At 43.9% G+C, this 26,320-nt stretch overlaps 1 protein-coding gene across 1 annotated transcript in view; it reads left to right on the top strand.

Annotated features, from left to right (window-relative positions):
* Positions 1–10,433, top strand: part of GORASP2 (golgi reassembly stacking protein 2) — a 29,901-nt gene extending 19,468 nt beyond the window's left edge. The window contains exons 6-10 of the mRNA XM_007446345.1: positions 242–374; positions 2,065–2,188; positions 6,282–6,368; positions 7,388–7,498; positions 9,091–10,433. Coding sequence (XP_007446407.1) covers positions 242–374; positions 2,065–2,188; positions 6,282–6,368; positions 7,388–7,498; positions 9,091–9,431 — 796 coding nt within the window. The 3' untranslated portion in view covers positions 9,432–10,433. The remainder of the gene's footprint in view (positions 1–241; positions 375–2,064; positions 2,189–6,281; positions 6,369–7,387; positions 7,499–9,090) is intronic.
* Positions 10,434–26,320: the final 15,887 nt, after the last annotated feature.

The following is a 26,320-nucleotide window of genomic DNA, read 5'->3' as shown; positions in this document are numbered from 1 at the left end:
AAAATAAACAAATAAATAGGCAGTGTGTTGGATAGTGATAAATACTTGAAGAAAAATAAAGGAGAGTACGGTTAGTGTCTGTGGTGGAGAGAAGGGTGCTATTTAATAAAGGGTCGTCAGAGGAGACTTCTGATAAGATGACAGTATTTAAAAGAACGGAGATTTGTTTTTCTGTTTCAAAAACTCAAAAATGCAAGCTGTGATTGATAACAGTAACTTTAAGAAAAAAATATCTTCATAGCCTAGGATGTGGCATTGGATATGGTTATTTGCATCGAATACCTACACGCCCATTTGAAGAAGGAAAGAAAATTTCTCTTCCAGGACAGATGACTGGTACACCTATTCCTCCTCTTAAAGATGGATTTATGGAGGTAAGATAACTTTACTGCCTGATTATACCATAACTTTCCAACCAGATGAATAGATGTGTGGGGTGGTAGCACTTATTTGAGACTGGGCAGTTGATGAGTTAAATATTGACATGTTGGATTTGGAGTTCCTGTAGGATATCCAAATGGATATTTTCTGGTTCTAGATTTCAGGAAAGAGGGCAAGGCTAGAGATACAGATTTGGGAATCAGCAGAGAGAGGGTAATTTAATCCAGTGAACATTGATAAAAATCATCAAGGGACTAGGCCTGGGTGGGTCAGAGGACTGAGGCCAGAATCTTGAACATCCCTAGTGTTTAAATGGATGGGCAGAGAAAGGGCATTCAGCAAAGGAAGCTCAGGAGAAGGCCAAAGGGAGAGAACAGAGCTTCAGGAAAGGGGGCATAGGCAGCTATGTGAGGTACTGCAGAGAAGTCAGGTGAGAGAAGGAGTGAAAAAACATGTCCTGGGCTAGAGCAACTTAAGGCTTGATGGGATGCAGATACCAACTTACAGGAGATAGAGGGTGAGTGGTGAGTGATAAGGTGATAACTGCTGCTTCCTATTTCAAGAAACTTGACTGGGAAAGCAAAGAGAGCTAGGGGTGTGGGAAGTATTACAGGATTAAAGTGAGGCTTTTTAAGGAATAAGAGGTATTTGTGCAGGCTTATAGGCTTTTAAAATGTTTCCTATGCAGGCCTTACAGGACAGTTAACGCTTATGCATGACTAAATAAAAAAATCAAATATTCAAAAAGAAAATGCTACAGTTGTAAAGAAAGGGCTGCTGCTACTGTCATTTTATGGTGCATGGTTGGGCCATCCCCAATTCTAGAGGAAGTGAAGGGGAGCTATGGGGAAGTGTAACCTCTCCTCACCCCCATCCACCATTGGCTCATGACCAGAACCAGTGTTGTTGTATGTTCAGACTCCTGCTATCATATCTGCTGCCCCAATCAGTGCTCTCTGCCCCAGATGAGGCCCTGTGGGCAGTCTGAGAAGACCAGAGGGTGAAATGGCAGCTAGGGAGAAGGGCCAGAATACAAGTTATGTTGGAATGTGCCAGAGGGCACTGGAGCTGGCATAAGTTGGAGGATTCACTGAAATCACCCATCCACCCATCTGTAAAGTCCATATAGATTCATTCCCACCCCCACCCCATGCTCCCAGGAGGTAGAGATCTGGCTGCCACATTCATTCATTGATGAGAAAAGGTAAGGAGGACTCATGAGGTTAGACATCTTAAGAAATTTTTAAGGAATCTATCATGGTATTAAGACTTCAGCTGACTTCTTCCATGAGCAGTGAAAATTAAAAACACAAAACTGGCTGAGAATTCAAAGAAGAAGAAAGCAGTGGTGCTTTAAGGGTTGAGTATAATCTTTTTGGCTGGCTAGGAAGGAGGAGAGAGAATCTCCTGGTGTCGAAGTGGCTAGAACAGTGTGTATGTTGGGCTAGATGCCATGTGTTAAAAGACTGGAAGTGACAGAAGGGGGAGATGTTTACAGTGCATGGTCCTTGGCACGTATGAAAATTAGGAAGGAGTGTCTGAAAGCCAAAGTGCCAGGTGAAAACTTTTGACAGTTAGTACATGATCGAAAAAGGTATCTGTAGGACCGGTGAGAGCCAATATTTATATTTTCTTTTAAGTAAATTTGAGTAATTTTCCTTTTTTCTTTCTTTTTTTTGGAAGGTCCAGCTGTCCTCAGTTAATCCCCCGTCTTTGTCATCACCAGGAACTACAGAAATTGAACAGAGTCTGTCTGGACTTTCTATTAGCTCAACTCCACCAGCTGTCAGCAATGTTCTCAGTACAGGTGTGCAGAAAAATAGATTCTGTTTTCAGTCTACTTTGTTTTACACGATATTGTTTTCTGTCCCAAGCTGTAGAATTTTAAAAGTTGATGCCAGTGTACTTCGAAAACTGTAAATGTGCTCTGCATTGACAGGCCCTGTCTGAAAGCTGGTACTGAATCATCACAGGCATTTGAGCCTCTTCTCAGACGATTTTAGACCTTCGGCTTATCTTGTTGTAGAGTCAGGATTCTACCTTTAATTTCTGTTTAATAGCTCTATTTACTCAACAAATGTTTGCATATCCCCTAAGTAGTAGACACTGAGGATACAAAAGTGAGCAGTTTACCGTTCCTTTCCTAGGGACTCAGTCTTGCTCAGGGGACATATGCCTATCTCCTCTTTTTCTGTACTCCTTGTTCTACCTAATATACTCCTTTTTTGTTTGTTTTGGTTTTTTTCAACAGCTTTCTGGAGATGTAATTCACATAGCATTCAATTTACCCATTGAAAGTATACAATTTAGTGGGTTTTGCAACCACCACCTCAGTCAATTTAGAGCATTTCATTACCCCCCAAAAACACCCTGTACCCAGTCACTCCCTGTTTTCCCCCAATCCCACAGGCCTAGGCAATTACTAATCTTTCTCTTTCTAATCTAGACATTTCATATAATATGTGTGGTCTTCTGTGACCTTCCTCTCTGGCTTCTTTCCCTTAGAATAGTGTTATCCAGGTTCATTCATGTCATAGCATATATTAATATTTCATCTTTTTTATGGCTAAATAATGTTCCATTGCATGGATATGCCACATTTTGTTTATCCATTCATCGGTTGAGGGACATTTGGATTGTTTCTACTTTTTGGCTATTATGAATAATGCTGCTATGAACATTTGTGTACAAGTTTTTGCATGGACATATGTTTTCATTTTTCTTGGTTATATACCCAGAAATTCTTTGCTTGGTAACATGATACAGTTCTTAACTTGGTATGTTGATAGAGTTTATTTTTCCCTTTCCTTTATTTATTTATTTATTTATTTTTAACATCTTTATTGGAGTATAATTGCTTTACAATGGTGTGTTAGTTTCTGTTTTATAACAAAGTGAATCAGCTATACATACACATACATCCCCATATCTCCCCTGTCTTGCGTCTCCCTCCCACCCTCCCTATCCCACCCCTCTAGGTGGTCACAAAGCACCGAGCTGATCTCCCTGTGCTATGCGACTGCTTCCCACTAGCTGTCTGTTTTACATTTATATGTCCATGCCACTCTCTCACTTTGTTCCAGCTTATCCTTCCCCCTCCCCATGTCCTCAAGTCCCCAAGTCCATTCTCTACATCTGCATCTTTATTCCTGTCCTGCCCCCATGTTCTTCAGAACCATTTTTTTTTATTCCATCTATATGTATTAGCATACAGTATTTGTTTTTCTTTTTCTGACTTATTTCACTCTGTATCACAGACTCTAGGTCCATCCACCTCACTACAAATAACTCAATTTCGTTTCTTTTTATGGCTGAGTAATATTCCATTGTATATATGTGCCACATCTTCTTTATCCATTCATCTGTCAGTGGACACTTAGGTTGTTTCCATGTCCTGGCTATTGTAAATAGAGCTGCAATGAACATTGTGGTACATGACTCTTTCTGAATTATCCTTTCCTTTTTTTAACTCTCCTGTTTTCTGGTTTTCTTTCTTTATACCAAGAGTATATTATATACTCAACTAATGTTGAGTAAGTGGATGAAATACTGTGACATGGTTTAGTTTTATTTCATTAATAGCCTTTTATTCTTGAGCTCTTTTTTTAATATTTATATTCCAAGTTTGATCATATTCCACTTTGTTCTCGAATGGATTTAAAACAGCCCATCAAGATGCAGTTAAGGTCAACAGTATGATCCCTGGAGTTTGTCCCCTAGGTTCAAATCTCAGATCTTTTCAGAGTCTTTGTTTTATTTCCCAAAGATACATATGAAGTTTAAATTTTTTATTTTTTACAATTAAAAACTTGAAACATATTCAAAAGTAGATGACTATTAATAAGGATTCATTTGCATAACAAGTAGAACAACCAGCCCCCACTGCCCAGCATCACCAGTTATCAGTACGGTAATGTACCTCCCTACCCCCTGCTCTTTGCTGGGTTTTTTTCCCAGCTTTATTGAGGTATAATTTGCATACCATAAAATTAACTCACTGCAAGTATAGAATTCATGATTTTTAGTAAATTTATGGAGTAGTGCAATCATCACCACAGTCCAGTTTTAGAATATTTCTTGGATGACATTAAATATTAATGTCATCAGTATCAAGTCATGGATACATTTGGAAGAGATTTTAAAGTTTATTTCATTCAAGCAGTGTTTGAGTTCTTTTTATGATATTAAGATTTTTTTCTTACTTCCCATCAGATGTAAGAAATGGTTTTTTAGTTTATTCCTGGATAGACTTCCCAAGACAACAATCCAGTCTGTGTCTGATAACTCTCACCTGGCTGTACAGTGAGTGTTCCAGTGCAGAGTGTTCTGGCTTTAGGAGATAGCTGACATCTCTCTTCAAGTTCCAGTTTCTTTTGAGAGGCATTTTAAGTCTTCCCTAATTACACTACAGTTATACTTATATTGTCATATAAGCACATGCATTCAGATCCCTGGTCTTACTACACTGTAGAGAAATGGTTTCTTGAATATTAAAAGACAGAGACGTAAATAAAGCAGAAATTGCTCAAAGGAGACTGAAAGAAATCAGCATTTTCACTTTGAGTAAATAAATTTAAAAACACTCAAATGTTCTAGCATTATAACATGTGAGAAACCACTTTTTATTAGGCATTTATTTTTCTATCTTTGCTTTAATTATATTGCTGCAAAGTAGCCCAAACAGTAACTGTAGAAACATTAAAGTATGTGGTTTAAAAAAAAACCTCTGTGGATTTGAAAATTTTGGACTAAGAAATTTTCAGAAAATGAATATATCATTTTGAAATGACATTAATCGATGTGACCCTCTCACATTTCCTGTCTCCCTTTCTTATTCTGCCCCTTATCAGAATGTAAATTTCCAGAAGGTAGTGATTTCTATTTTCTTTATGCTGTAAAGTTCCTCAGTGCCTAGAACAATGTCTGACATATAGTAGGTGCCCCCCCACCCAAACTTTAAAGACTGAGCACACCAACCAACCGTCCAACCCCTTTGAGAATCTGATAAAACAAAGAACCCTCTCCTATTTTTGCATGGCTCCAGTTTCTGAAAAAAAGTAAACACATGACTAAATAAATTTTAAAAGCTATCTGAAAATGGTTGCTTCATACTTTCAGGCACAATTCATTCTTGCTACCATATTTAAGCAGATCTCTGTAAGACAAAATCTAGAATCCATATGCAGTATTACTGTTGTTTGGACATTAGCGAAACCTCCCACATGAGTAGGTGGTAAACATTAATAGGTAATCTTTATTAGGTGGTATCTTAAGAGTTACTTGAATGTAAAGAACATGACCTCTTCAAGCTAACAGCAGTAAAAGTGGGAATGTACTAGACCTCAAAAGAGTGTCACAGAACCTAAGGTCAAAAGGAAATGAAGATTCAGGAAGCCAGATCATTCTCCCCATCTCTGGAGGTCCACATGCTCTTCTGTCTCTTTCAGGCCATCTACATCATTCTCTTTCACAGACTAGAATTCACTGTTTCATGGGGCACATAGCCCCCCAGCAGCCCCAGGTGTATGTGGCCTTTTAGGTCAGGAGCCCAGCAGAGACTGATTAGGATCCTTGTGTCCCATTTCCAAATTTCCAAAACAGTTTTCTAATCCAGCCCCACTTAGGTCAGGAGTAAAACTCTTACCCGGTTTTACTTAGCTGAGGAGGGCTTGCAGAGCCCCCCGCCCTCTTGGCTCACGGTCTGCTAACAGCCATTGAGAAGGGCCAAGGGCAGAGCAGGTGGATGAGCTGTGGCAGTGATGCAGCTCGAGACCAACTGACTAAAGTCACACTGAGTGAAGACCTGACCATGGCGGGAGGGAAGGGACGTAAGACTGTCCGAGGTAGTCTGCTCACTCCTTATCAATTGAAATTTTTAAAAGGTTGTGCATTTATTTTAGGTGTACCAACAGTACCATTATTGCCACCACAAGTAAACCAGTCCCTCACTTCTGTGCCGCCAATGAACCCAGCTACTACATTACCAGGTAAGTAGCAGGAGACGTATATGTAATAACAATAGCTTTACTGATATTTTGCATCTTAGAAAACAATGAAAAAAATTCCTACCTATGCTGTGACTGTTTATGTCTTTTACTCTCATTCTGTCTCTGCTGTAACTTTGTGATAAGTGAGACCAAGTGGCAATGAACTGCTGTCACCAGCTAGTCAGCTGCTGAGCCTTGGGCTCCTTAACCGCAGCCAACCATCCTCCCTGCCCCCAGTGCAGCCTGAGGCAGGAATAAGGAGTATATAGACTGTCAGTCCTTCAGCACAGGGCTTTCTGGTTGTTGTTTAGTGAATAAGACATTGTGTCCTGGAGGAGGGCACTCCTTACTTGAGTCTTCAGTAGCTCTAATGTTAGGTTAGATTTTTGTTTATTCCACTTACTGTTCCCAGTGAAGACCAAGTCCCTTTATGCAGCAGATAACGATCAGATATGATTTCAGTGATCAAATATACTTGCATTGTGAGAGCCTTTAATTGTATGGCTAAAGATGTCATTACAGAGACATATTAAGCCATTAACCAAATGTGTGCACACACAGAATGATAAAGCAAGTGTGGTAAAATGTTAACATTTGAGAAGTTAGAGTGAAAGATATACATGGGGATTCTTCATATAAATTAGCAACTGTAAGTCTGAAATTTAAAAGGAAAAAGAAAAAAAAAAGCCTGAGAGACTGTAAACCTCAACCATCAAAGAAAATCAGTTCCATATTTGCTGAGATAAATCAGCCCCTTCTCCAAGACACAGACCAGCATCATTCTTGCTTTTGGGTTCAGAAGTGTGTGTTTGTTTTAACCCTTACCCACTTAGCCATCTAATCACTTAGGTATAGAAGGATGCTTCACTTGGGAGAGATTTTGTTACTGTAATGTTGTTATGATATGAAACTGCCACACGGTAAGTGGACTTCTGGTATTCTCACTTTGAAGTGGGTAGTATTTTTTTCAATATGCAAGGATTGGATGGTTTATCTTTTGTTCTCTGCCTTCTTTTCAGGTCTGATGCCTTTACCAGCAGGACTACCAAACCTCCCTGCCCTCCCCAATCTCAACCTCCCTGCCCCGCACGTCGTGCCAGGTGTCAGCTTACCGGAACTCATGAACCCGGGTATGTTGCCCATCTTGCCTTCCTAGGACTCTGTCTAATAAAAAGCTTTATCCAGGAAAGGCAGTCCTCTATTTCAGTCTTTTCCTGGCAAGGGCAGATCAGTTTAACAAATTTCAGCTGCTTCAAATAAAAATCAATCTTTTTTATTTAAAAAGCTTGAAAAAGAAGAGGAGGAGGAATGTCTTTGTGCTGCTCCCCTGCCTGGCTGCCTCTCTTCCCCCTTTCTCCTCTCCTGCACCTGACAGCTCAAGCACCACAAAGGCCAGCTGTAGAAATAAAGAGCAGTGGCGTGGGCTTGCTGGGCTGAGTTGGATGGGAGGTGTGCGCAGTTCACTCGGTGGGGGCAGATGAACTCCCTGTGATTCTCCTCATGTTTTGGGCAACTGCCACCCGGGGAGTAGTGACACCTGTTTTGTGTGGCTGAGGCTAGCTGGGCTTGCTACTTGATAAATATTCTTCTTTATTAACAAATTTTTTATAACAAAAACTGTGAGAGATTTTAGCTACAAATAGTTAAGTTCACAGATATTCAGAGTGTTTACACTCATATTCTATGCACTGATGAAAATGAAGCAGCAGAATGTCCCCACAAGTCTGCTCTTCTGGTTAATGATACCCAGATTATCTTTAGCTTTGAGATGGCCACAAGTCAGGTCTGACTTTTAATTGCTAATCTCAGGAATTTGGCCCATCAGTGATGTCAACGAGTGATCTTATTACACCGTGGCATTGTCACATTTCTAACGGCCCCTGTTGTAACACTCATCATCTACATGTATTCGTTACCCATCCTCATTAACCCATTTGCTTTTCAGTGCAATGGGTTAAAAAACAAATGAAGTCAATAAGTTCAAACTAATGTTTACTGTCTCAGTGCTCCCTTTGTCTTTTCTTTTGTGCCCTGTATTCTTGGCTTCTGGCTCTGCCCTTTCCCCAGATTGACAGACTCTAAGAGTATTAAGGGTTTTACCAGGCCCCAGGTTACCCCAAACCTGTTTTACAACCTGCTTTTCCTTTGTTTCTTAAAGAAGCAATACTCTTTACCTTCATCTGCATTTTAAAATCATTACAATAAACCCGCCAAGTGTACTATAAATAGTTATACTATAAATGTACTTATAAAGGCTGAGTACTTCTGGTGAGGCTAATGCCAGGGGCTACACAGCAGGCCCTTCCCTTGCGAAACCTTCACAGGAGGCCTGGCCCCTGTGTCTCCTCTTCCTCTTGTCTGTCCAGAGGGCAGCCTAAATCCACCTGCAGCTTGCCCCCGAGAGTGGAGTCCTCCTGCTGGGCACTCAATGTAGCTTCATCGCAGCTGGGTGGGCTCCTGTCCATCCTGGCTGGGAGAATCATTTCCTCCCTGAGCTCTGGGCTGAGTCACATGAGGGAACCTTTCCTCCTGGCCAGCTGGTCCTGCAGTGAATATTTAACTCTGTCCTGGCCTCCAACTGAGGATAATCAGAAGTTGTGATTTGTATTGTCTCTCCTCAGCTTCTGTTTCCTTAACGAAATGCAAATTAATAGTCCTGTGATGCTGACTGCTGCTCTTCTAGTGCTGGGAGGATGTGTGATCTATGCCGTTTTTGTCCTAGGTTTGCCACCTCTTCCTTCCCTGCCTCCCCAAAACTTACCTGGCATTGCACCTCTCCCCATGACATCCGAGTTCCTCCCGTCATTCCCTTTGGTTCCAGAGGTCTCTTCTGCGGCAGGCTCCACAGAGCTGCTGTCCTCTCTCCCACCCACCGGCAGCCCACCCTCCGACCCTGTCCCGACCACTGCAAGGGCAGATGCCGCGTCCACACTCACCGTGGGTGTGACGCCCCCCACTCCCAAGGCCCCGGCCACTGTTGAGGACAGAGTCGGCGAATCCATCCCAGCCAGCAAGAAGCCTGTCTCTGCGGTTATGGATGCAAATGCCTCTGAGTCAACTTAGCTTTGGACCAGCCTTCGGAATTGGCGTGGTGTGCTTATTTCACCACAGGAGTGTGTCTGGAAATGAAAACTATCGTTAATTTCATACTAGTTTGTACCGTATCTGTAAGCATCCTGTAAATAATTCTAAGGGGAAAACTAAGCAAGAGGATGTGGGTTTGTATCCTGCCAAGTGGCGGTGGGGCTCGTGGGCCGGGGAGGGAAATGTCAGGAAGTGCTTGTATTTTAAAACAACCAAAAAGAATTGTAAGGGTGGCTTGCTGCCAGGTTTCCACTGCCATTCTTGAGGGCGTGCGTCCTTGGGAAAGGTGGCGACAGGGTGTCCGCTAGGCTCCCTGTCCTCCTGCTGCCCCTTCTGTAAGAAAATGAAATACTTCACGCCTAATACCCACATGCGGCATTTCTTGTATTTTGTAAATCATTTGCGAGAATGCAGACCACCTCAGTAAACCGTGAAAGGAAAAGATATTTTACTTTTTGGTCTCTGTGAGTCACATCTCTATTAAGGTTTACACGACAATTCCAATGAAAGATGTTGTTAAAGTTACACTATGTGCACTATTAATTGAACATCTTTTTATTCAGCCTATACACAGATCTTTGTTTTGAGCTCTCAAAAGTACTCAGACAACATTTTGTAACTGCTGCCGTTGTTATACGTCCACCAAAAAATGGCATTTAAAAAGAAATAAAGATGATGTTCCACAGTTTTAAACCAGAAGGTGGCACTTTGTAGCTACTTATAATATTATAGCTATACTGGGAAGCATAGATACAGCAATAAATTACAGTAGTTTTGCCTTTCTTCTTGTGGTACATTTAAATTACAACTCCTGATTGCCATGGTACATTCGTTCCTCTCCAGTGCATCACACTGCATTCATGTAATTTTTCATGTCTGACGTTTGCTATCTCCTGAATTTTCTAAGAGATAGTAAGTTATGTGGAATTGATTTATTGAATGAAATTAAATGCACATTATATCTCTGTTTTTTAAATAAGATGAAAGATTGATCGGTTATTGACTTGGTACTAGCATGAATGTTGCCAGGGGAGCAGCGTGTGGAACTGGTCTGTGATCACTAGCTGGGAACTAGAGTTATCAGCGCCCACCCAGTGCCAGCCAGTTTTTAGGATAGGTCCATTTCTGGAGCCAGGTTCATACTTAAAGCTAAATGATAAAAGAAGGCTCCACCTCTAATCATAGCTCCTTCTGTTTGCATTATAAATATTTCTAGACTATTTCTGGCAGTTAACAATCCTGTTTTTTGAAATGGAGCTTATAACAGGTAAGGAAAATATTCACAAGCATACTTAAATGTTACAACTTTTTACTTTCCAGGATAGGAAAAGTTGAGCAAGTTATTACTTTCTAAAAGATGTTCATATATTTTTTTTTTAATGTTAAGGAGATACTTCATGGAAAGCAAGTAAGTAATTTTTAAGCTTTAAAGACAGTTTCTTTAACAGTAGTTTTTCCAGTGCAGTGATTCTTAACTCTTGTGAGGTCACAGTTCGCATCTGAGGATGACAGCAGCCCTGATATCTTCCCAGTAAAATGTCTATAAGCATATAAAAGATACTAAGCTCTGGGGAGAGAGAGGGATTCTTAGTACTCACTTGGAAGATGGGCACAGACTTGGCCTAAATTGGCTCATTGGATCTTGCTGAGGTGAAAAACACTTTAGATATTCTCTGCTTCCTTCAGAAAAACCAGTTTTGGTGTTTATAGACAGTAGCATATCCTGTACCAGGGGCCAGAAACATGGATGTAAAAGATGGTGTCCCTACCAGTAGACCACTCATTGTGGCCTTGTACAGGGGACAGCTCAGGTGGTCAGTGCTCAGGGCACTCGAGGATAGCGCTCTAACCATGGAGATGTGTCCCGCAGTGAGGATGGCAGTCAGAATTAGCTTCGAACCCCTGGGTCACTCAGTGTGCCTACGTTCACGTGAGAGGCATGAGGCAGTGACAGGGAGGGCGCTGGTCTGAATAGGCCCAGTTATCAGAACAGTTCTCAAAATAACAGTGGTTTAAACAAGGAAGTTTATTTTCTCTCCCGTGTTCAGAGTTGGAGGTGGTCTGGCTGAGGCAGGACCAGCCCTTGGCAATGTCAGAGACCACAGCTCCTGCCTTGTAGTTCTGCCTGGTGTGGTTTCCATTGCCAAGGTCGTCACATGGGCCCAGATGGCAGCCAGAGCCCCCGCCATACCCTCCTCGTTCCAGCCAGAAGAGAAGGGCCAGCTCCCCTCTTTGGGGGGCATTTCAGAGAAGTTTCACGAAGCACCTTGGCTTACATTCTTCTGGCCAGTGTGAAGTTATATGGCCACTTCTAGCTGAACGGGAGGCTGAGGAATGAAGCCTATGCTGCCATGTACTGAGGAGGAAGAAGAGTGACTAGTGAGATGCTGTGAGCAGCCCCCGCCGAGCCCTCACGTGGCCCCCGCACAGCACCTCCGTTTGCCCAAGATTCGATGGAGCCAGAGGAGGCAGCTTGGCCAGGGTGCTGGGGCGGGAGCAGGGAGATTTCTGAGAGATGACATTTGACATGAAGAATTATTTAGGCAAAGGAGGGGCAGAGACCATTTGAGGGTAGAGGAATGGTGAGGAGTAGAGCGCACAGGGCCAGATCCTGAGTGCCGGGCTGGGGAGTTGGGACTTTGTCTTAAAAACAGGAGTCACTGGAGGATTTCCGTGCGGACAAGCTCATCTGCTTTTGAGGAAGTCTGTCTAGCAGTGGAAGCTGGAGGGGCAGTCAGCCCTGAAAAGAGCAGAAAGGAGGGAGGAGCTTCAGAGCAGCCGAGGGAGACCTGGGAGGCTGCTGTCGCCTGAAGGCCACTTTGCTAGCTGATGGTCTGTGAGGATGACTTTGTCTTTACACTTTGTGTTCCTCTTTTATGCTTGGTCCCATACTAAACGCGCTTACCTTAGAACAGCTGGCTTTAGCTCAATTCCTGAAAATTGAAAAAGACCTTCCCCATTTGTGAGGCAGCAACTAATGTTCAGGAATGGCTCGGCCGGGGCCTGTGGGTGATGGCCTCCCCTTTAATTATCTGACCACCCAGCAAGGGGGGTCAAATTAGAACCAATTCTATGAGAATATGGATTCCTGGGTTCCTGAGTTCTGGAAAGCTTTTCAGAGAATGAGAGACACTAGACACATTTGTCTCCTTCATTATACCTGCCCCTCCTCAGGTCCAGTTAGCAGAGGCCCTGCACCACCTCCTGGGTGATAATTGAGACAGGCTGGTCTATAACTTGAAGTAATAAGGCAACAGAAAGTCCACTGTCTGCTGACACTTTCACCACTTAGCAAAGTGCACACGTTCGAGAAGGGAACCTTTTATCAATGATACTATTTGTAGTAGATCTAGGAAGAACAGTTTCCAGTCTTGCTAACCAACACGTTCCTTTGTCAGCTTCTTACATGTGAGCCAATTTGATTAACTACAAGAATGGGGAAATAACACCAGAACCACAGGCCAGCGGAAGGGCAGGTGAAACCACTCCCAGGCTGGCATCACTTTGGGAGATGGAGAGGGACAGAGACAGGGATTCTGAATGCACTGTTCACAGGGATGTGGCTAGTGGCAGAGGCACCCACAAGCTCCAGGGCTGGGGACAGAGTTCACTGTTAAAGAGCAGCTGAGGACTGACCGGTGCAGGGAAAGCAGCCTCTCCAGGGGGTTACACGAGCACCGTGCCCTCTGGTCACCCTTCGCCAGTTCAAACAAAATGAGGAAACACACTCCATCTGCTGGTGGACGTGGGCTCAGGGACTTTGTGTTATTAGAGTTAAGGTTGCACCATATTTCCTGGCACTAGATAGAAACAGGCCTCGGCTCGTGGGGTAGATACTGAAGGGAGGAGCTGAGCCAGCCCTGTGCAAAGCCCTTTGTAGGACAGTCTACCCAGCGAACAAGAGGTAGCTTCCTCCAGACTGGTTCCTTTGAGCCACGCTGTATATTTTTAAATGTGAATTAATTGCCAACGTTTCAAAATCAGAAAATTTCACATAAATCCAGATTTCTGGTTTCTCTTACCCCACATCTGGCAACACTAGTTCCTCAGCCCCACAAAGAAATGAACACCCCCTTGAGCCTACACCCGCCAGTTTGCCACCTGGCCCACTGGTTTCTGCCACCTCCCCAGTCCACAGGCGTCTGAAGTTTTATCCTGGTAGGGATGAGTGGGAAGCCTGGGCTTCAGAAAGTTGGAGGGTCCAGAGCCTAGGGGATCTAGGATCAGAAAACAAGATCTTTCATAGACATTATTTTGGATCCATGAATCATGGTGAAATGGGCACTAAGGTTGACAAAATTTGAAGCAGTCCCTTAAACTATAAACGTGGAGGAGAAATGGGTGTCTGGGCAATGACAGGGACAGTGACAGGAATTTGGGTCTCCCCAGCCTCTTCTGGAAGCCAAGTCTGAGACCAAAAACCCATTATTTATTTACCTTAACAACCAAATCTCTTGAAATATATCATCAGTTCTCTTTTTTTTTTTTTGCGGTACGTGGGCCTCTCACTGTTGTGGCCTCTCCCGTTGTGGAGCACAGGCTCTGGACGCACAGGCTTAGCAGCCATGGCTCACGGGCCCAGCCGCTCCGCGGCATGTGGGATCTTCCCGGACCGGGGCACGACCCCGTGTCCCCTGCATCGGCAGGCGGACTCTCAACCACTGCGCCACCAGGGAAGCCCCATCAGTTCTCTTTTTTTTTTTTGCGGTACGTGGGCCTCTCACTGTTGTGGCCTCTCCCGTTGTGGAGCCCAGGCTCTGGACGCACAGGCTTAGCAGCCATGGCTCACGGGCCCAGCCGCTCCGCGGCATGTGGGATCTTCCCGGACCGGGGCACGACCCCGTGTCCCCTGCATCGGCAGGCGGACTCTCAACCACTGCGCCACCAGGGAAGCCCCATCAGTTCTCTTTTTTAGGGACCAAGGAGTAGGTAATGAGAGGTCCTGCCTGAATTCCCGAGTGGCTTCATTGCCCTGTGCTCTATGGCCTCGAATCCTGGTGAGAGGCAAGCCGCTTACAATTGCCCAGCTCTGGCCAGGCTGGCCCAGTTTGAGACTGGAACTAGTAATTCTGCCTGAGGTTGGGGCGGGGTGAGGAAAACATCGCCGAGGAACACTCTCATTGGGGTGCCTGGGGTGGGGTTATGGGAACTTCTCATACACTTGTACATCAACAGAATTTTTAAAGACACATTTGAATTACTTTTCAGTCAACAAAAACAATAGGGTTATTTTCACGTAGGAGAGAAATGGGAGTCTTAACAGAGCCAGGACTGCCTAGCCTGGAGGGGAGGTGCTGGCCTTCGGCAGCAGCATTGGAAAGCTCACCACTAAGAAATCCCTAGCACTGGCCCTAGATTACAATTATCAGACATCTGCCTTAATAGACCTGCACTGTAATGATCTGTGATATTATGTTGTGTTTGTAAATCAGTTTGGCCGGAAATGTCCCTGTGTGGTTCAGATAGCTCTGCTGAGCACAGAGACATGATGGCAAGAGTTCACATCGTCTCTAGGAATTGTTCTGGCATTTAGATCTCCGGAAATGATGCCAGCTGTCAGGTATATGAAGTATTCGCAGTTCTAACACTGTTTCATTTGCGAGCAGCAGCTGAAAAACCTGTGTGCTTTGGGGCGGTGGGGAACATAAATGTGAGAGCAAACGCCATCTGTCTTGTGAGGGAGCTGAATAAAAGCAAGAAGAAGCAGGTTCCTATTGTCTGAGTCGGGGGGCTCAGAGCTCATTGTGATTTTAATAAAGCATTTACCCTCCTTCGTCTCTCCCAAGTTTTTGTTTTTCTTTTTCTGGTATGACCAGAAATAAAAAGGGTATGAAACCTCAGAGACAGTGAAATCTATTTTTCCAAATTCAGATCTCTGCTAGGCAAATGGTATCAAATGAGATGAGAGCCCCACCCACTGGGGACTTCCAGGAGGGGACAGGTGAGGGGTGACTATGGCCATGGAAGGAGGCAGAAGAGAGAGAGAAAGAAGAGGGGCACCTGGGCAGGCACAGATTCTAGACTTGATCCCATGGACTGGTGTTGCCCGTTGTCCATGGAGGAAATTTTTGTCTTCTAATTTTATTACCTATGTATTTATTTTAACATATATTGAAAAAATAGAGCTGCTTCATAAGATGAGGCTAAAGTAGCTTCCTTTATAAATAAACTTTAGTGAGAAAGGAATCAATTTAAAGAGAAGCACTGAGTTGACAGGTTCCAAGCGGCGAGTTGGGCACGCTTTTCTACTAATTCTCCCGGGCATCCCAGCAGGTGGTATTTGCTCTCTCCATTTACCAGAGAAGAAACCTCCAGTTCACACAGCGGGAAACTTCGGGGTAGGAGCTGACTCCTGGTAGGTCTGTCTGCTCCCAAGCCTCAGTTCTGTCCCCACACACCGGGTTGGTCGCAGGGCCCAACACTGACTTCTGCCCAGAGACTTCTGTTGTCTCCAAGGCCACGTGGAACGGGATCCCGGCCCGCAGTGCGCGCCTCGGCCACCAGGTGGCGCCGCAAGCCCGGAAAAGCCGCGCCCCGTCCGAGGCCGCGGGGTCTCCGGGCCGGCCTCGCAGGGCCCCTGGGCGGGGCTGGGGCGTCGCGGGAGCGGCCCCAAGGGTGTAGGCGCTTTTTTGTTCTTTGGAAAAGGGCTCGGGGACTTAGTCCCGTACTCCCCTTCCACCGCAGACGAGTTCGGCTGGGTGGGGTTGCAGAAAAGCACGGGTGCATTCACCAAAAGGAGTCCTCTTTCAACATAATTTTAGAGTGAATAGATCAACCTGAGGATCGTTAAGATAAAAATGAAAAGCCCTACGGGTGTCTGTGAACCCCTCAGATACTTCAAGAAAAACGTCAGAAGTCTGAGGACCCGGTGGGGGAGGCGCGGGGTCTTGCTCCCCACCATTCCCAGCCCCCATCCTCCCTCACCCTCGGCCCCCAGCCCCAGGCTCCCCACTGAGGTCACGGCCTGTCTGTGGTGGGTGCACCTCCCACCGCCCACCAACCCTCCGAAGGCAGAAGGGCTTGAGGCCCCGCTCATCCTCCGCACGGCTCCGCTGGGCACACACTCCCGCCTCACAGGCCTGGGCGCACCTAGTAGGGCAGCTGGGTTTGGGCCCAGGTGATCTGAATCCACAGGCTTCCCCCCACGCTGCTGATAATGAGCAATTTAGTATCCACTGTGCTAAGTGTAAGGCACGAGGAGCCCGGGAGCGGGATGATTTCCACGGGAGGAGGTCTGAGGACGCTTCCGGGGGAGGTGAGGTGACGTCAGGGCTTTGCAGGACGGAGAGAGGCTCTCAGGCAAAGTAGAACCGCATGGTACGCAGAGGCGACAGCGTCCGCAGTGACACGAAGGTACGTGGCACACAGTGTGTTCTGGAACCGCACATTACTCTGGGTGGCTGGAAAGCGAAGGACGACCTCTGGAGTAGCAGCAGTTGCAGCTGGGGGTTGGAGGGGAGCCTTGGGTGCCAGGGAGCTCAGACTGTACCTTAATGGGGAGTTGATAGAAGCTTTTGTTTTTGCAAGGGAGTAAAGAGTTTGCCCTTTACAAAGATCAGAGGTTTGAAAATCTTCCCTTTTAGCAAGGATTTTTTTTTTGCGGTACCCGAGCCTCTCACTGTTGTGGCCTCTCCCGTTGCGGAGCACAGGCTCCGGACGCGCAGGCTTAGCAGCCATGCATGGCTCACGGGCCCAGCCGCTCCGCGGCATGGCATGTGGGATCTTTCCAGACTGGGGCACGAACCCGTATCCCCTGCATTGGCAGGCGGACTCTCAACCACTGCGCCACCAGGGAAGCCCTTAGCAAGCCTTTTTTAAATGAAGTAGGTGGAACATAGACTTAAAAACCAAAAATTAAGGTGGAACTGCCGGCAGCTTCCCTCTAAGCAGGAGGGGAAAGCGTGGGAGGCATCCCTGAGGAACTGGCCCCAATCACCCCAGAGCTGCCCTGCGGGGGGGGGGGGGGGGAAGAACTCATTCCCACCCCCAGCGCCCTGCTCTCCGTGTGGCTGGGGAGCCCCTTCACTTTCTCCTGGTCTGTAGAGGTCTGGGAAGAGCCAGAAACCCAGTGGGGTGAGGCCTCTTCCTCTTCTGCAGCCCCTCTCCAGGCAAGGCAACCCTTTACACCTGGGTGCAGAAAAGCAACCGACGGACCCGTGCTTTCTCAGCCCTGCGTGCTTAAAAAAATTACCGATGTACATGGCTCAGGGAGAGAGCTTGGGAGGCCTTGGAGATCTCCCTCAATTTCTCATGTTACAGATGAAGAGAGTGAAATCCAGACAGGTAAAATGACTCTCCTTCGGGCTCACAACTATAGGGCTGGTCGAGCTGGGCCTGGTACCCAAGTGGAAATAGGAACCATTCATTTGTTCTTTCAGCCTGGCTGCAACCTGTGCGGTTGGGGGGATGGGATGGGTGGGTAGCTCCCAGCCTCGTGGGAAACACGCAGATACGGAGGCAGCTGGAGAGCTAGGGCAGAGGTAAGCTCGAGGTCTTGTGCCCGCACCTAGGGGATGGTCTTAGCGCACGCCAGAGCTAACAGTACCCTCATTTTTATTAGAATTTAAAATGCCAGTGATTTTGTCAACAGTGAGACAGTGCAGTCAGTCATCAGGATTCTTAGCTGAGATAAGAACCCCATTTGAAGCAGCCTAGTCAGTCGGTGGCCATTTAACCGTGGGCTCCTGGAGGAGCTTCAGCAGCTGGACGGGAGCCACGCGTCTGGGCTGCAGCTCTCTCTGGGCACTGGCGTCTTTCTGCCCCTGCAGACTGGTGGACAAGTGCATGCGGAGGGGATGACTCAGGTTGGAAAGTGCTGCAATGTGACATTTGAGGAGGGGAGGCCGCCCCTAGGGTTGCACCTTCTGTTGTCGCGAGTTGGTGGCAGGGACAGTGTCCGGTTTAACCGTCTCTGCAACACCTAGCACATCGCTGGCTCACAACAGGCACCTGACTTCTGCTGAATGAGCGGCCATCAGGATGTGTCCTCATCTAGCTTGGTGTCTAGCCATGGGACCCAGATAAGAGCGAGTCCGTGGGGTGAAGGTTAGAGTAGGACCGGCAGAGAGGGCACCCACCCCACCTGGACTTCCCCAGGCCCGGGACCCTCAACAGGGATGTGAGGGCGGAGCGGCACGCCTTCCTGGAGGAAGTACAGAATGCGGCGGGGGGAGACCACAATCGTCCCTCCGCCAAGGGGCGACAGTTGTCAGTGGGGACAAGAGCGGGGTCTGGTGGTGTGCTGTGCATGTGACCTAGGGTGACAGTAGGGTGAGGGCTGTGCACAACTGCTCTAACACCCAGGTCACAGGCTCTGTATTCTCTCATTCCTCACCTAATTGGGGTGGGGGAGGGGCGTGGGTTTGTTTGTTTTTGTTTTAGGATTGGGGGCTTAGCTCTTTGCTTAAGAGGAAACAGTAAGTTGTGGGAAGGAATTGAATCTAAAGAGTCTGATGGGATTCGCGCTGTCAAAAGATGATATTCAGAGATTTATTCTTTTACTTATAATAGGTTGGGAGAATTCATAGAACTTTATTTATTTATTTATTTTTGGCTGCATTGGGTCTTCGTTGCTGCGCGCCGGCTTCCTCTAGTTGCGGCGAGCGGGGGCTACTCTTGGTTGCAGTGTGCGGGCTTCTCATTGCGGTGGCTTCTCGTTGCAGAGCATGGGCTCTAGGCACGCGGACTTCAATAGTTGTGGCACACGGGCTCAGTCGTTGCGGCTCACGGGCTCTAGAGCGCAGGCTCAGTAGTTGTGGCCCACGGGCTTAGTTGGTCCGCGCCATGTGGGATCTTCCTGGACCAGGGCTCGAACCCATGTCCCCTGCATTGACAGGCGGATTCTCAACCACTGCGCCACCAGGGAAGTCCCCATAAAACTTCTTAACTGAGGAAAAATTAAAACCTCGAAATATCTGAACATGTGAGATACTAGCAGCTGTTTGTTATCTTAAGAGAATGGAGTGGTGTCTGGAGAGAACTGCATTATATAAAATATTGGCAAAAGTATCAATAACATAATCTCGGGAGGATTTAAGTTCATACATGTAATAAAAATGACTCAAATTGTTAGAGTACCTTTTTGGAGAATTACCAAGGAAAGAATTTTAGCTTAAGTGATTTCCAGTTTTTCACAGCTAACATTTGTCCAAAAGTTTCTCTTTTGAACAGTCAAGGAGAATGGATAGCGTTAAAGTATATCTATGAGCTGCTTCAGATTAGAATTCCCTAAATACCCAGAGTATTGCCAGCTATTATTGCCAGTATTCTCAGTTTTCAGCCCAGGGTATGCTTTGGCACTTTTGATAGTTTGTGGGGTATGACTATGTCATGTTATTTCATTTCTGAAGTGAGGAGTTGTTACAGTGAAATGATCTTAGTTATTTTATTCTAGAGTACCACAGACGTTTGACTTTTCTATGTACCTCTTTTTATTTTTTTCAGTAGCACTTATCACATTATTGTCTTACTGCAATATAATTTCACTTTTTCGTGTGTGATTCTCGAACTGTTGTCTGTTTCCTCTATTGGATTCTATGTTCCAGAAGGACACTTTTCTGCTTTCTTCTGTATCATCAGACTCCAGGGAGTCTGACATAGAATACATGCTCTGTAAATTCTTGTTGGATGAATTGGAAGGATCTTTGAGGAATTTTAGATTAGGCTAGATAAGAACCCATTTTACAGCATCCCTGAGTGCATTACTTTCTAAATGCTCAAAGAGCATTTGTAAAGGATGGGATTCTCATTTAGCAGTTTTAAAAGATATAAGCTGCTAAATCCCTTCCATTTTGAAAATCCTTCCTTGATTTACTTGAGTTTATTCATAACTGAAACCACTTAGATATGTTGACTTGTCTGATTTTCCAAGCAACTTTTTTTCCTTGAAGAAAATAATATATGACACTTTACCTGTATTTGAAGATGGAGAGATTGGGGTGAAGTAATATTTCTTGAGATATAATTGACATATAACAATATATTAGTTACAAATGTACAGTATAGTGTTTCCATATTTGTACATATTGCAAAGTGATCACCACTATGTCTCGTTAACATCTGACAGCATACAGCATTAGAAATTTTTTTTCTTGTGATGAGAACTTTTAAGATGTACTCTCAGCAACTTTCAAATATACAATAGTATTAGCTATAGTCATTATGCTGTATGTCACATTCCCTTGACTTATTTATTTGATAACTGGAATACGTACCTTTTGACCCCCTTCACACATTTCATTCACCCCTTGCCCATCAACCACCAATCCTCTGTATCTATGAACATGTTTTCCTTGTTCATTTGATTAGATTCCACACATAAACGAGGTCATATGGTATTTGTCTTTCCCTGTCCGACTTACTTCATTTCCCATAATTCCCTCAAGGTCCATCCATTTTGTTGCAAATGGCAAGATTTTATTCTTTTTAATGGCTGCATAATATTCCATTATATGTATATTTATCCCATTTTCTTTATCATTTCATTCTATCAGTGGACACTTAGGTTGCTTCCATGTCTTGGGTATTGTAAATAATGCCGCAGTAAACATGGAGGTGCAAATATCTTCAAGTTAGTGCTTTCATTTTCTTCAGATAAATATCCGGAAGCAGAATTGCTGGATCATAATGGTAGAATAATTTTTAAAATGTTTATCTATTTCTTTATTTATTTGGCTGCGTGAGGTCTTCATTGCAGCATGCAAGATCTTTAGTTGCAGCATTTGAACTCTTAGCTGTGGCATGAATGTGGGATCTAGTTACAAAACCAGGGATGGAACCTGGGGCCCCTGCATTGGGAGCCTGGAGTCTTAGCCACTGGACCACCAGGGAAGTCCTAGAATAATTTTTAACTTTTGGAGGAACCTCCATACTGTTTTCCATAAGGGCTGCACCAATTTACAATCCCACCAAGTGCATGAGGGTTCCCTTTTCTCCGCATCTCAGCAACACATTTATTGTCTTTTTGATAATAGCCACTCTACAGGTATGAGGTGATACTACAGTTTTGATTTGTATTTCCCTGATGATTAGTGATGTTGAGCACCTGTTCATGTACCTGTTGGCCATCTGAATGTCTTCCCTGGAGAAAAGTCTACTCAGATCCTTTGTCCATTTTTTTAAACTGGATTGTTTAGTTTTTTGCTATTGAGTTTTATGAGTTCTTTATATATTTTGGATATTAACCCCTTATCATATATATGACATTTGCAAATATTTTTCCCACTTGGTAGGTTTTTTCATTTTGTTCATTGTTTCCTTTGCTGTGCAGAAGCTTATTTATTTATTTATTTATTTATTTATGGCAGTACGTGGGCCTCTCACTGTTGTGGCCTCTCCCGTTGCGGAGCACAGGCTCAGCAGCCGCGGCTCATGGGCCTAGCCACTCCGTGGCATGTGGGATCTTCCCGGACCAGGGCATGAACCCGTGTCCCCTGCATCGGCAGGCAGACTCTCAAGCACTGCACCACCAGGGAAGCCCCAGAAGCTTTTTTATTTGATGTAGTCCCACTTGTTTACTTTCGCTTTTGTTGCCTTTGCTTTTGTTGTCAAATACAAAAATGTCCTCACCAAGACCTATGTCAAGGAGCTTACCACCTGTTCTTCTAGGAGTTTTATGATTTTAAGGCTTAAGTTCAAGACTGTCATCCATTTTGAGTTACTTTTTGTGTATGAGATAAGATAGTGGTCCAGTTTCATTCTCGTGTATGTGGCTGTCTAGTTTTTGCAACACCATTTATTGAAGAGACCGCCCTTTCCCCATTGTATATTCTTGGCTCCTTGTCATAAATTAATTGACCATATATGCATGGGTTTATTTCTGGGCTCTCTATTCTGTTCCATTGATCTATATTTGTGTTTGTGTTTATGCCAATACCATACTGTTTTGATTACTATAGCTTTGAAATATAGTTTGAAGTCACAGAGTATGAGGACTTAAACTTTGTTCTTCTTTCTCAAGATGGCTTTTGCTATTTGGGTCTTTTGTGTTTCCATATGAATTTTAGGATTTTTTGCTCTATTTTTGTGAAAAAAATGCCATTGGAATTTTGATCGGGATTGCATTGAATCTGTAGCTTGTTTTGACAGTGTGGACATTTTAGCACTATTCTTCCAATCCATGAACATGGAATATCTTTCCATTTATTTGTGCCTTCTTCAGTTTCTTTCATCAGTGTCTTATAGTTTTCAGTGTACATGTCTTTCATCTCCCTGCTTAAAGTTATTCCTAAGTATTCTTTCTGATGCAATTTTAAATTGGATTGTTTTCTTAATTTCTCTTTGTGATAGTTATTACTGAATAGAAACACAGTAGATTTTTGTGTATTATTTCAGAATCCTGAAAGTTTATTTAATTTGTAATTAGTTTTAACAGTTTTGTGTGTGTGTGAAGACTTTGGGGTTTCTATATATCATGTCATCTGCAGATAGTGGCATTTTTACTTCTTCCTTGTGAATTTAGATGCCTTTTATTTATATTTCTTGCCTAAATGCTCTGGCTAGGCTTTCCAATATTGTATTGAATAAAAGTTGTGAGAGTGGGCATCCTTCTCTTGTTCCTGATTTTGGAGGAAGAGCTTTCAGGTTTTCACTGTTGAGTATGATGTTAGCTGTGGGCTTGTCATATATGGCCTTTATTATGTTGAAATATGTTCCTTCAAGCCCACTTTATTGAGATGTTTTTGAATTATAAATGGAAATTAAATTTTTGTCATGCTTTTTTGTATCTACTGAGATCATAAGATTTTTAAATTTAATTTTTATAGTTGATTTGAAATATTGTGTTAGTTTCAGGTGTATGGCAAAGTAATACAGTTATATATATCCATATATCCATTCTTTTTCAGATTCTTTTCCCATATAGATTATTACAAAATATCGAGTAGAGTTCCTTATGCTATACAGTAGGTCCTTATTGATTATCTATTTTATATAGAGTAGTGTGTATATGTTAATCCCAAACTCCTGATTTATCCCCCCCCTTCCTTTCCCCTTTGGTAACCATAAGTTTGTTTTTGAAGTCTGTGAGTCTGTTTCTGTTTTGTAACTAAGTTCATTTGTATCTTTTTTTAGATTACACATATAAGTGATATCATACGATATTTGTCTTTCTCTGTCTGACTTACTTCACTTAGTATGATAATCTCAAGGTCCATCCATGTTGCTGCAAATGATGTTATTTCATCATTTTTAATGGATGAGTAATCTTCCATTGTATATATGCACCACATCTTTCTTATCCATTCTGCTGTCAGGGGACATTTAGGTTGCTTCCATGTCTTGGCTATTGTAAATAGTGCTGCAATGAACATTGGGGTGTATGTATCTTTTTGAACTATGGTTTTCTCCAAATATATGCTCAGGAGTGGGATTGCTGGATCATGTGGTAGTTCTGTATTTAGTTTTTGTTTTTTGGTTTTTTTTTTGTGGTACGCGGGCCTCGCACTGTTGTGGCCTCTCCCGTTGTGGAGCACAGGCTCCGGATGCACAGGCTCAGTGGCCATGGTGCACAGGCTCAGCGGCCATGTCTCTCGGGCCCAGCTGCTCCGCGGCATGTGGGATCTTCCCGGACCGGGGCACAAACCCGTGTCCCCTGCATCGGCAGGCGGACTCTCAACCACTGCACCACCAGGGAAGCCCCTGTATTTAGTTTTTAAAGGAACCTCCATACTGTTCTCCGTAATGGTTGTACCAATTTGCATTCCCACAAAAGTGTAGGAGGATCCCCTTTTCTCCACACCTTCTCCAGCATTTGTTTGTAGATTTTTTAACGATGGCCATTCTGACCAGTGTGAGGTGATAACTTCATTGTAGTTTTGATTTGCATTTCTCTAGTAATTAGCAATGTTGAGCATCTTTTCATTTGCTTGTTAGCCATCCATACGTATTCTTTGGAGAAATGTCTATATAGATCTGCCCATTTTTTTATTGTTTTTTTTTTTTAATTTATCTATTTTTTGGCTGTGTTAGGACTTCATTGCTGCGTGTGGGCTTTCTCTAGTTGCAGCGAGTGGGAGCTACTCTTCGTTGCAGTGCGCGGGCTTCTCATTGTGGTGGCTCCTCTTGTTGCAGAGCACAGGCTGTAGGTGCACGGGCCTCAGTAGTTGTGGCATGGGGGCTCACTAGTCGTGGCTCGCAGGCTCTAGAGTGCAGGCTCAGTAGTTGTGGTGCACATGCTTAGTTGCTGTGTGGCATATGGGATCTTCCTGGACCAGGGCTTGAACCCGTGTCTCCCTGCATTGGCAGGCAGATTCTTAACCACTGCACCATCAGGGAAGCCCAGGTTGTTTGCTTTCTTGATAGTGAGTTGCATCCACTGTTTATATATTTTGGAGATTAATCCCTTGTCAGTCACTTCATTTGCAAATATTTTCTCCATTCTGTGGGTTGTCTTTTTGTTTATGGTTTCCTTGAAAAATTTTTTTTTTTTTTTTTTTTTTTTTTTTGCAGTACGCGAGCCTCTCACTGTTGTGGCCTCACAGGCTCAGGGCCATGGCTCACGGGCCCAGCCGCTCCGCGGCATGTGGGATCTTCCCGGACCGGGGCACGAACCTGCGTCCCCTGCATGGGCAGGTGGACTCTCAACCACTGCGCCACCAGGAAAGCCCTGCAAAAGCTTTTAAGTTTAATTAGGTCCCGTTTGTTTTTATTTTCATTACTCTAGGAGGTAAACCCAAAAAGATATTGCTGTGATTTATGTCAAAGAGTGTTCTGCCTGTGTTTTCCTCTAAGAGTTTTATAGTACCCAGTCTTATATTTAGGTCTTTAATGCATTTTGAGTTTATTTTGGGGTATGGTGTTAGAGAATGTTCTAGTTTCATTCTTGTACATGTAGCTGTCCAGTTTTCCGAGCACCACTTATTGAAGAGACTATCTTTTCTCCACTGTATATTCTGGCCTCCTTTGTTGTAGATTAACTGACCATAGGTGTGTGGGTTTATTTCTGGTCTTTCTAGCCTGTTCCATTGATCTATATTTCTGTTTCTGTGCCAGTACCATACTGTTTTGACTACTGTAGAGTTGTAGCATAGTCTGAAGTCAGGGAGCCTGATTCCTCCAGCTCCGTTTTTCTTTCTCACGATTGCTTTGGCTATTCGGGGTCTTTTGTGTTTCCATACAAATTTTAAAATTTGTTGTTCTACTTCTGTGAAAAATGCCATTGGTAGTTTAATAGAGATTGCATTGAATATGTAGATTGCCTTGGGTAATATAGTCATTTTGACAATATTGATTCTTTCAATCTAAGAACATGGTGTATCTTTCCGTCTGTTTGTGTCATCTTCAGATTCTTTCATCAGCGTCTTATAGTTTTCATAGTACAAGTCTTTTGCCTCCTTAGATAGGTTTATTCCTAGGTATTTTATTCTTTTTGATTCAATGGTAAATGGATTGTTTGCCTGATTTCTCTTTCTGATCTTTCATTGTTAGTGTATAGAAATGCAACCGATTTCGATGTATTAATTTTATATCCTGCAACCTCATCAAATTCATGATGAGTTCTAGTAGTTTTCTGGTAACATCTTTAGGATTTTCTATATATAGTATCATGTCATCTGCAAACAGTGACAGTTTTACTTCTTTTCCAGTTTGGATTCCTTTTATTTCTTTTTCTTTGACTGCTGTGGCTAGGACTTCCAAGACTATGTTGAATAAAAGTGATGAGAGTGGACATCCTTGTCTTGTTCCTGATCTTGGAGGAAATGCTTTCAGCTTTTCATCATTGAGTGTGGTGTTAGCTATGGCTTTGTCATATATGGCTCTTATTATGTTGAGGTAGGTTCTCTCTATTCCCACTTTCTGGAGAGTTTTTATCATAAATGGGTGTTAAATCTCGTCAAAAGCTTTTTCTACATCTACTGAGATGATCATAT

This window comes from Lipotes vexillifer, unplaced genomic scaffold, assembly GCF_000442215.2.
Source record: "Lipotes vexillifer unplaced genomic scaffold, Lipotes_vexillifer_v1.1 scaffold2000, whole genome shotgun sequence".
Taxonomy (NCBI): domain Eukaryota; kingdom Metazoa; phylum Chordata; class Mammalia; order Artiodactyla; family Lipotidae; genus Lipotes; species Lipotes vexillifer.
The sequence above is the reverse complement of the archived record's forward strand: the minus strand, read 5'-3'. Positions and strand labels throughout refer to the sequence as shown.